This window comes from Pyrgilauda ruficollis, unplaced genomic scaffold (genome assembly GCF_017590135.1).
Source record: "Pyrgilauda ruficollis isolate IOZ18807 unplaced genomic scaffold, ASM1759013v1 scaffold6, whole genome shotgun sequence".
NCBI lineage: Eukaryota > Metazoa > Chordata > Aves > Passeriformes > Passeridae > Pyrgilauda > Pyrgilauda ruficollis.
The window spans coordinates 13,941,990-13,953,179 of NW_024527710.1; the positions used below are offsets into that span (position 1 = coordinate 13,941,990).

Sequence of the window (11,190 nt, forward strand, 5' to 3'; positions counted from 1 at the left end):
CCAAACTCAGTTCCTGGTGCTTTATGGCTCTCTCCTGCTTGAAAGCCCTCCGGCAGCGTGGTTTCTCCCATCTCACACAGTGAGATCGGTGGTCTGGCCACTCACTTCTCACCAGCCAGGTGCATGCAGAGCTGCATTTCCTGCAGCCTGGCTGGTGGGGCTGTTTTATGTGGCGTGTTGGTGGTTTGGTTTTGCTGACTGTGTGCTGTGACTGGTTCGGAGCTGTCGCCTCAGTAACCAGTAGCAACCAAGCCACTGCTGTCCTTTGACATTACACCGTAGTCACTATATGCTATAGTTAGTACACAAAAAAAGGGCCTTTGCAAATCCATCAAAAATCACAACGATGTAGTTAAACAGGATCTCGTTTTGATACCTGTATGGGCTATTCACCTAAGATTTGGACTCGGTGATCCTTGTGGGCGCCTTGCAACCCAGAATATTCTTCGAGTCTAGCATCCCACAGACCGAGCCAGCCAGCGCTTTAAACCCATAACCATTCAGCGCAGCGCTTCCACCACGGAACTCTCCGTTTTCCAGCGTGTGCACCCTCAGGAGCCATCCCGGCGGGCGCGGAGCGGGCAGCGCTGCCGGCTGCCGCAAAAGGCCCGTTTGCAGCAGCGAGGCGTTTGCGGCAGCGCGGCCGGGCCGGGGCCGGGCAGAGCGCGGCGGCCGTGCAGCATGCTGGACCCGGAGGGCAGTGTGGAGCACCAGCCTGCCTCCTCCTTCCCCAAAGTCCTCCTCATCCCTCTAGCCATGCTCCTCGCAATTGCAGCGCTCCTGCTCTTAGCCTTTTCCGCTACGCGGCAGAAGGAGCCTGATTTTTACACTTTCAAAGTTGTAAACATCAGGGGCAAGCTTGTGTCTCTGGAGAAGTACAGGGGCTCGGTAAGTGCGGCGGGGAGGGGCGGCTCCCGCCTGGGCTCGCTGTCGGGCAGCCCTTGCATGTCGGCGGAGCGAGCAGAGTGCTCGGAGCCTCGGTGCACACGCGTGTGCCCCTGGGCTGCTCGCTCTGCCTCTGCCCTTCGTGAGCTCGTGTGGCTAACACCGGCTCCTCTTCAATAAAGCGTTTGCAGCCTAACCCCCGTGTGTGTCCGCGTCTTCTGCTGCTGCGGCCGCCTGTAGACGTGGCAGGCAGGGAATGCTGCCCTCCTGCCGATTGCTCTGGATTCTGCCTATTCCGTTGGAAGCTCAGGAAGTTTGTGTCTTTGTGTAGCTTACTCTTGGAGTTTATTTCTGCCTTTTAACTGCATGACTTCTTGTGTGTTATTCTTACTCAAATCCTGTTCCTTTTTAATGATCCGCATTAAAAAAAAGGGATTTGATCAGTGGCGAATGGAGTTAGATTTCACCGCAGTTAGAAAAAGCATGAGACATTACATTACAAAGTATCGGTGTATATGAAATTGTAACAACATCATGCAAATTCTTACCTCGCTTTTTAGTGTGACAATATGAAGAAGGGCAGGTAGATAAAAGCACATATGCTTTTACGATGTCTTCTAAATTGTATTTACATCTTACATTAAGTATTTTTAGGCAGAGTTTTCCATATTATTTTAAAAAAATGTCCCTGACTATAATCTCATTTTATTTCACTTTATTTTATTAGCGGTTTGATCTTCTAGTAAAGATTGTCGGTACCTATGGAAAAATGAAAAGAGAACTTAGCACATTTATTATACTTAATACTATAACCTCTTATAGCCCCTTTCACAAATTATAGAAGCTAAAATCAACATAAATCCCACAAATGACACATCTGTGATACAGTCAGGCAGTCCAATATTTTCACTGCTGCCCAAAAAGGCAGCATCACTTCTCATTTTCACCCTTTTTCTGCAGCTTCGTATTTACACCTTCCTTTTCCCCCTCCTCAGATGTCTGAGCTCACTGGCCCAGAGCAGCAGGTAACTAAAACATTGGCAGGAAGACAGAGAAGCTGTTCCTATATAGGGAGATGCACATTTTCTTGAGCTCAGCAGAAGTGGATACTGGTGGATTTGGACCGAATGAGAGGCCTAAATTCTATCTGGTCAAAGTCCTCATCCCCCTCCATTCACAACTGAGATACAGCAGAACTGGTCCCATGCCCACTCAAATATCTATGCTGGAGAAAAACATGGAAGCTGTTTAATATTAAGCAATATCTGTGCTTTTTAAATGAGCTCCTTCCAAAGGCTCTGTCAATATATCCTGTTAATAGGGCATGTTTTGTCTGCATGTCATCTGCTAATCTGGATAAGCAAATACAACCTGCAGCTTCTGTATCTCAGGGCCAGAATCAACATGGAAAGGAGTTAAGGGGGAACTTGGAAGAATTCCTTACAGCCACTCTGCAGGGAGCTGGGGGTGTTCACCCCCTCTGGAATCTCAGGAACAGGAAGGTTCAGGTTGTGTGCTGTTTCCCAGGGCTGTGGTTCCAGGCCACCCTCGAGGCATGGCTGGTTTCATAAAGGGAGCTCTAGAGCTGCATCTGGGAAAGATAATACCATTGATGAATGGTATTCTTTGATCTCTGCTAGGCCACATGGAATATTTTATTCCAAAAAAAGTGACATTCGGCTTCTGTGTGGAATAAAAGATAGATTTGCATTCAGAGATCCTATTAATGTTCAGGCTACCTGCTCTTTGATAATGTATGTGGACAATTTTAAAGAAAATTACAGTAATAAAACACATCCCTTTCTGTCATTACGTTGCCAGAACTCAGTATCAAGATAGAAAAAGGTTAATTAAAACTCCCATTTATTTCTTAAAATAAACTTGCTTAAATTGGCCGTTAGATAAGTAATGTTAAGGCATAGGTTTATCATAATATTTTAAAGCTATTAAAAGAAAGAAAATATTATTAAAGTACGTGTGTGCTGGGGGTGTTTTAAGGAAAGTGAGTCACTAGTTAGCTCCTGGAACAATAGTCTGCTAATTGCTAAACCAGCTTTTACCAGCCTTAAGCTTTCTGGCAGATGTAGAGAAGACATTTTTTTCAATTTAGTCACTCAGCTAATTTATTTAAATAACTACTTAATTGGTAGTCAAGAAACTTACTAGGAATTGAAAAAATCCAAGGGCTTCCAGACTCTAAAAAATTAATAAAGTCTGCTAATTCTAAAACCACAAGAGCCATGCTAACATCAACAATCAGTGCAATTCATGACCAACAGGATCATTCTTCAATAAATCATTATTAATATAAACTTATGTCTATTCAGATCATCAAAACCATTTTTTCATAGTAAGAAAAAAAAAAAGACTGATTGATATTAATTCTCTTTCCATTTGAGTGTATCTTGATAGGAACCACAATTACCCTCTGTTATACAGTAAATAAAGGGAGGACTATTACCACTGAGAAAGAGTTCCACAACTGCAATAGATCCAAAAACTCTCTGGTTCACTGTGTTGTGGAGATCATCCTTCTGTGGTTTTTCCACGCTACCATAAAATGTTGACCCATCACTCATCTACATTAAAAATAAAGGACAGCGGTTATGGTTGCACAAGAATCAAGAGGATCCAAACAAGATTAGTTTTCTATCTAATCTAATTCAATAATCTTATCTTTTATTATGTGATCTGTATCAGATATCCTGTAAGAGGTGGTATTCTTACCAAAAATAGCATCTATTTGGGAGTCAGAGCTCCCAGACATCAACTGTTCCCTGCTGTGTTTGTGCCTATCTTGATGTAGTGGTACCAATCTACCACCCAGCTAAGTCCAGTGTGCTGGGGTGGAATTAAGCAGGGTCAGTGCAGTGCCTTTGGAAATCTTGAACCATAGGTACTATAATCATGGAAAAGCATTAGGCACTATAACAATTGAAGTATTATTTTTAAGTAAATATTATTATTGAAAGTACTGCTAGGGACTTTGGACCTGGGCCCGCTGCAATCCGAGACTGTGGCGTTCCTGGATTAGGATAAATGCACAGCCACTGAATTACCACACAAGTATTGCTATTTGTTCCATGAAGGTGACAGCTCAGTGAGTTGGTGCCATTTGACACTTGTGGCTGGTTCTTCCATAGTCATGTGGAGCCAATTAAGAATTTCTGGGTCTAAAAACCCAAGTGCCTGTTGTCTCTGCTGACAGATCCACAAAGGGTTACTTGAAGCTGAGACAGATTCCTAAATGTGTCCCAGGATTTTTCCCTAAAGGAGGCACTCTGGTGTGAACATTAAGAAGAGCAAGAAGGGTATATGCAGTGTTAAATGAGTTCACTAGTAGAATGCATGGGCTTTCTAAGCAAAGGGAATGATAGTTTTAAGAGGTGAGACAACAGCTGATAAAGAATTTAGCTGAAAAGAAATAATTTTTATGAGGTCCATTGAACTGTTTGCACTGTACACTAGGTGGTGTGCTTGACTTGTGCTCTCAGAGCCCAAAGTCAGGCATATTGAACTTAATTTAAATCATTAATAGTTGTAAGAAGTCAAAGTACAGCCTCTACATGAGATCAAAAAGAGTGACTGTTATTTATTAAAAATAAAATGCAGACAAAAAAAAATCACCACATGAAATCACTTCTAATACCAGACATCTGGAAGATAACTTCGGAAAGATTTTTAAAGAATAATTTTAAACATTCATTGAGAAATACTAATAGATCACAGAGGTTTTCATTATGTATGTTAGTTATACTTTTAAGAGGTTTGCACTATTAAATTATGGAGTTCAGTAATGGAGAATTCAGTTACAGCAAATGCATTTTTCTAAGGAAAAAAGAGAAGCATAATGTGTCTGCCATCCCAAGAAATCTGAATGTAGTTTCCATTTGTTTTGGGGGAATATGTTTGGAAGTTTGCACTGTTGTCACTGTTAGCTCTCAAGCCTTTAACCACCATGCCAAGAAACCACTGGTTTTAAACAGCTGTAAATTAAAATAGTTGTTTCTTTTTGAGTGAATTCTTTCAAGCCCTCTTTTTACTTAAAATCAAGTAAAAGTTATAAAAGCTTAATTGTTTTCACTAGCAATTCATCCTTCATATCTGTTTTAAAATGATCACAATGCCTACACAACTTTCTTTTCCCTAAACCTCCAATGACAAATTCTTACATTACTATTCTATTTGAGAGCAGTTACCAATAGAGGTGAATTCAGTAAGGTGCATGAATACTTCTGCATCATGAAAATTCCAAGGCTTAAACTATAATTAAAAAAGCTTCTAAAATTTCATGTGGAAGAATTACATGTGGCTTCAATTCTTAGTGATACAATTTATCTTTACTTCATACTAAACTACTGTTATCACTATGCTTGATAAACCAGATTTATTGAAAAAAACAGAACTGCCAATAGTTATTTTTTATGTCAGACATACAAATTCTGTTTCAAATGCTGAGAGTCTGCAACAGGAATTCATCATAAAATTATTACCTCTTCTCTGAAAAAAAAAATCTAATGATATGCCATAACTTCAGATGTTTTAGGAGACTGAATTTAAAATTTCAGAGCTTATAAGTGTTGTGTGAATGAAAGTGATGATTTGGAGGTGAGATGGCTGCAGGTCATAGTTCATATACAGCTGTACAGGGGTTGTTTAGATTGTATGCTGTTGACACACTCCACCACAAAGAAGATTGCACCAACTTGTGCTTTGAAAGATTACCTGTCCTCCAGGGAAAACAGTGCCACTCCAAATCCACTTTAAATTCGGTAGCTGGACTTCAATGATCCTCATGGGTCCTTCCAAGTCAGGATATTGTATGATTCTATGAAAGCCATACAGTTATACAAAGTAGAAAATACACAAACTGTTAATGTTTAATGTAAGAAATTACAAATACCAACATCACCTTAGCTTTTTCTTCATTCATTCCTACCCCTTCTACACATCTCATCATAAGATCCCATATATTACCCAGATATGTACCTTTTTATGCCAGTTTGTTTCCTGGCTTTAAAAACACTATGCACATGTAGCCATTTATTTTTTACTAAATTTTATTTCACACATCCTATTACCTTAAATACTTTTGTATGAAAGTATTAGAATGGACTCAATTTATGTAGAATGAGTGGCAGCTCACACAAAATTCGTGAGAATAACAAAACTATAAGTCTAAAATTCTAAAAGTTACTTAAGGCTAAAATTATCTCAAAAACCAATGAAAAATTCTTCAAGGCTTTGAGAAACTGTAATATGTGTTAGTTCAGACTTGGGTCACTCAATATCCCAAACAAATTCTGCTGGTCCTGCAGTGCTCACCTGTCTGTGACAGCTCCCTCCCAGGTGGGTCTGTGCTGGCAGCCACGTGCCTGGTGCCCATATCTGACTGACACAACACACACAGCATTGAACATGGTCCACTGCAGGAATGATCTCAAAGGATAGTGGGCAGCCTTCACTTCTTGGAATCTCTAATTGAGGCAATAAAACTTTGTGCAAAAACTGTTGTCATTTTGTTACAACTGAGTAGATTTACTCTAGGAGTGCTGGGAAATTTTACAGCTCACACTACACAGACCAACCCCAAATCCTGTAATTGCTTTTATTAACTTCCAAGTCAAGACCTCTACACTAGCAATGATAAATGGATCAGACACTTCTGCAAGGGCACTTAATTTTGAGCAAGAAAACATGCTGCAGAGCAGATGCTTCACAACAGATAAATAAACAACCAAAAATACATTGATTTGCAAGTTTCTTTCATGCAACTTGGTACATCTTAGCTGGATAGTCACTTCTTTTTATGCTGAGAAACTGTCCAAAAGGCAGAATGGAAAAACACAGATTCTCAGTAAACTGAAGATTAAGACTGCTTAGCAGTCGGTTGATTATCTTAATGTTGCCAATGAGGAATACAAAAAAGAAATATTAAATCTTCCTTTTGTGAACAGAACTCAATGTAGTTTCAAATATGTGTTCAGTCACAGTTCCCTAGACACACCTTTTTTTTTCTTTTTTTTTTTTTTTTTAAGTATTCTGCATTCCAGCCTACCTGTTAGAAAACTGACTATGTCCATCACATTTTTAAATGTGCTCTCTTGTTCTTCAGGTGTCTCTAGTTGTCAACGTTGCAAGTGAGTGTGGGTACACAGACAGCCACTACAAGGCCTTACAGCAGCTGCAGAGAGACCTGGGCCCATACCATTTCAATGTGCTGGCATTCCCCTGCAATCAGTTTGGGCAGCAGGAACCAGACACCAACAAAGAAATTGAGAGCTTTGCACGAAAGACTTATGGTGCCTCCTTCCCCATGTTCAGCAAAATCACAGTCAGTGGAGCTGGTGCAATTCCTGCCTTCAAGTACTTAATTGGTGAGTAACCTGGAATTCCGGAGGGCTGTTTCTCCTGCAAAGAAGTCCTCTGACACAAAATACCATCCAAAGAAGCAAGAGGTGATTGTGCTCACAGAGTTGTCAGGCTCGAAGAGGTCAGAAGTCATGTAGTCCCTCCTCCTGCACAAGGCAGGATTTCTCTCTGTCACCTTTGTCTTCCCTTCTAAAAAGATTTCCAGAGATGAACACACATCAATAGCAGATGTCCTGTAAAAGCTGGTCCAATAAACCTCTACATGGAATACAGGCCTTGAAATACTGTCCTCTAGGCATACAATACCCTGACCTTCCTTTTTCCACTTTGCAGCCTCCTAAGTGCTCCTCCTGTGACATGAGTGCTGCAGATTTGATTTATAACATTCATCTCTAGGGCTGTAGGATAAGTGGAAGTGAAGCACCTCATAATTTACTTCAACAATCAAAAAGTGAAACCAAGCACTAGACAATGTCCTTGAATATTCCCTTCCTCATTCCTCCCCAAAAGCTGGAACAGCCATACTGTGCAGTTAGTTCCTCCAGTTCCAATCTGCTTTAGAGCCAGCACTGACACCTGAAGAGGTTTTGCTGGTTCTTACCAGCCAGCAAGGCAGGGTGCTTTTCTTGTACTGAACAAATGCTCTAAATACCATTTAAATGCTATATTAAAATGTCAGTCTTAATCCAATGTGAAGGAAATGTCTTTCAGCAATGAAATACAGTAAAGCTCAGTGTGACACAATATCACTTGAGCTGCATTCTGCAAGGACCATATCCCTGCTGCTTCTCTCCAGCACCACAGTGTTCTCCCAAATCCCACTGAATTTAAAAGAGTGTGGATATTATTTTTGACTACCCCAAGCTCACCTCCTTCCAGGTGTCTGAAATGGATCACTCTGCTAGCCAAATTTCCCTGTAATCCTTTTCACATTCTTCCATGCCTATTTTGCCAAGGAGAGTTGTTCCTGCAGACATGTCCCAGGAAACTTGCAAAACTTGTGTTTCCCTGCTTGCCTGCCTGCAGGGGGAGGCTGCTGGAGGCTGTCTTTATTCAGCACAAAGACAACAGTTAAAAGTGTGGGTCTGGCTGGGTCTTGATGATACATTGAAATAACTTCTGATTCCTTAAGAGGTTTGCCCAGTGTATAATCAGTGGAAAAAAAGATGCTAATTTTCTGTAGCATCTGTACTTGTGCTGATGAGGTTCCTGGTCTATTTGAAAGTCCTGGAAATTTTCTTAGCCACATAGCAGGAGAGTAAAGGGTAAGAGTGTGACTCGTGTAAAAGGGTATGTGATCAGGAAGGGGAAAACTGTAGTAGATGAGAATTAGGTGGAAACTTGGAACAATTACTTTGTTATTTCTTCATGTCACATTTCTTGAAACAATCTTACGAAGCACATGGTACTGGGTGCTTTTGGAGGGAAAATTCCAGATAAGCAAGTAATCAGTCCTGGTACAGCTATATTGTCATGCCAAATTCCATTTTCCTATCAGTGTTCAACTGTATCATGTATATCTCTATAGCACAGCCCCACACACACGCCCTCACACACTTCAACACCGATTATTGTGCTTTCTCCTGGCTCAAGCTTCCCTGTTTCCATTAGTCTCCAAGGCACTACTGTCTAGTTAAAGCTGTCTGTCAGAAAATTAATCTTATTCAGTCTGAACTTCCTCTTAATTTTACAGTCCTTCTTCCTCTGTGAGGTTAATCATCAAATTGACATGAAGAAATGTCAGGAATTGGCTAATGTGGTTTTCTAATATTTAAGGGTTTTTTTTTTTTTTTCTTTCCCCTGTAGATTCTACAGGAGAAGAACCAACCTGGAACTTCTGGAAATACCTGGTGGGCCCCAATGGGAAAGTAGTAAAGGCCTGGGACTCTACTGTCTCTGTTGAAGAAATAAGGCCGCATGTTACAGAACTTGTAAGGAAAATCATCCTAAAGAAGAAAGATGAATTATGACTTTCAAAAATCCCAGCACACCAATTGCATCTTAATTGAGAATTAGGGCTGGACTTTGTCTTTTCACATTCCAAAAGAGAGGATATAGGGAAAGGAAATTATGACCAGTTGAATCTGTATTCACCATCTAAGAATGTAGAAACCAGCAAGTTAACTTGGCCAAAGTAATATGATATTTTTCTCTGACCAAATTCAGTTTGAGTTTTCTAGGAAAGAGGAAACCTTCAGCAATTGTTTCTTCCCCAATTCAATTATTAGTTGGTAACACTAAAGGAAGTTAGTTCATATAGGAAGAAAGATCAGAATAATGAGAATGTCCTAGCTGGGATCTTCCTGATATCTGCAAACCTGTTCTTATATTTTGATTTTAAACTGAATAAAATAAACAGCAAAACGTGCATGATTGACTTAAGGCATGTGCTAAGAAGAGAGCCAAACCAGACAACTTCAGACCAGGCAGAATTTGCATGTTCCAATTACCACAGCCAAACATAACTAATTTCATCTGTATAGAAAGTTTAGAAGGGCATGGGAAAAACACATCTATAAAGCTTAAATGAAAGAAGGATGAAGCCACAGGCCCTGTAAAAATTCTCCAGAAGCCATGACATGAATTTCTGCATTTTTTCACCTAGATTATCAGATGATATTTAAATAGTCATTTGAACATCTGTAGGACCAAAGTCTACATGAAATGGTTATTTCTTTCTTTTACTAGCATTTTCCCTTAGAATTACTCTCCCCTCATAAAACTGACATTAAATTTATTTTTCAATTTGTAACACTATCCAATTTTGCTGCATGTACAGACAAACATCAGACAACCAAAATATTTTTCCATGAAAATAATTTTTCAAATATTTAATTCTTGCATAATGTTATATAGCTTAATACCACATTAGTGTTACAAATGCTTAATGGAGCCTTTTTCAACTGTAGCAGTCAGGTATCTGCTCAGACTTCAGAAGTCCCTAGCTCATGCCAAAATAATAACACTAACATTTGCAGCCTCATTGTTCCTTGACAGAAAGCCTTTGAAAATCCTGTCAGGAAGAATTCTTTTTATCTCAACAGAAACCGAATGTCCCCATCCTGTTAACCTCAGGATACCTTAAGAAGAATCTACCCTTGTCCAACTGCTGTATTATTGACAAGTGAAAGCCTTTTTTGTGCTTTCTGGTGCTTTCAAGTTGCACAAACAATGTTTGTCCATACTGTTGTCAGGGCCCATGTGTACAAACAAGCCTTAAGTGACCTGACCATGGTAAAAACTTTCCCAGCTCCTCAGTGCCATTGGAAATCTTCAGTGTCCAAATAGGCTCTTGTTGAAATCAGAGGCAAATATTATGGCATGACCTGGCTCATGGGACAAGAGGGAAAAGAAGAATACTGACTGGACTTGTTCTCCATGGAACTAAGAGCTCCAGGGACTTTAGGATTTGCAGGAAGAACATGAAAGGCAGAGATTGTACTGCACAAAACAATCTCAAATTGGCTGAAAGAAGCTGAGAGCAAGTTTTTTTTTTTTAAGTTTTAGTGGAAAAAAAAAAGAGGGGGGGGAAGAGGGGATAAAAGGAAGAAGAAATAGAAGAACATAAGTAAAAGGAGAAATCAAGTAAAAAAGAAATGAGAAGAAAGTGAAAAGACAGTTTGCAGCCAAATAATCTTTGGGATAAAAGGGGCACGGAAATGTTCAAGTCTGAACATTGATACTAATGAGTACATTCCAAGCTCTATCAGCTACTTCTCACTTGAACCGCTACCTAAGAGTGCAGGAAATTGATGCTTGTGGCAGTGAATATCTGTATTTTCCTCCTCTGATGGTGAGAGAAGTGAACTCTATGCCTGATTCAGTCATTTAGTCTATTCTTACATGGGTCACTCTAAGACAATGGTTGCTAAGGATATCACAAAGGAAGGAAAATCAGGCCCATCTGATACTGTGCAGGGACAGAGAATCCAA

General features: G+C 40.1%; 1 protein-coding gene across 1 annotated transcript; it reads left to right on the top strand.

Moving 5' to 3' along the window:
- Nucleotides 1–659: 659 nt before the first annotated feature.
- Nucleotides 660–9,625, top strand: GPX7 (glutathione peroxidase 7). Its single transcript, XM_041483165.1, has 3 exons — nucleotides 660–888; nucleotides 7,001–7,262; nucleotides 9,064–9,625. The coding sequence occupies exons 1-3, from the start codon at nucleotides 682–684 to the stop codon at nucleotides 9,225–9,227; spliced, it is 633 nt and encodes a 210-aa protein (XP_041339099.1). The 5' UTR covers nucleotides 660–681; the 3' UTR covers nucleotides 9,228–9,625.
- Nucleotides 9,626–11,190: the final 1,565 nt, after the last annotated feature.

Coding starts and splice junctions, on each gene's coding strand:
- GPX7 (XM_041483165.1), top strand. CDS start 682: ATGCTGGACCCGGAGGGCAGTGTGGAGCACCAGCCTGCCTCCTCCTTC. Junction 889..7,000: donor TGGAGAAGTACAGGGGCTCG/GTAAGTGCGGCG, acceptor CTTGTTCTTCAG/GTGTCTCTAGTTGTCAACGT. Junction 7,263..9,063: donor TGCCTTCAAGTACTTAATTG/GTGAGTAACCTG, acceptor TTTCCCCTGTAG/ATTCTACAGGAGAAGAACCA.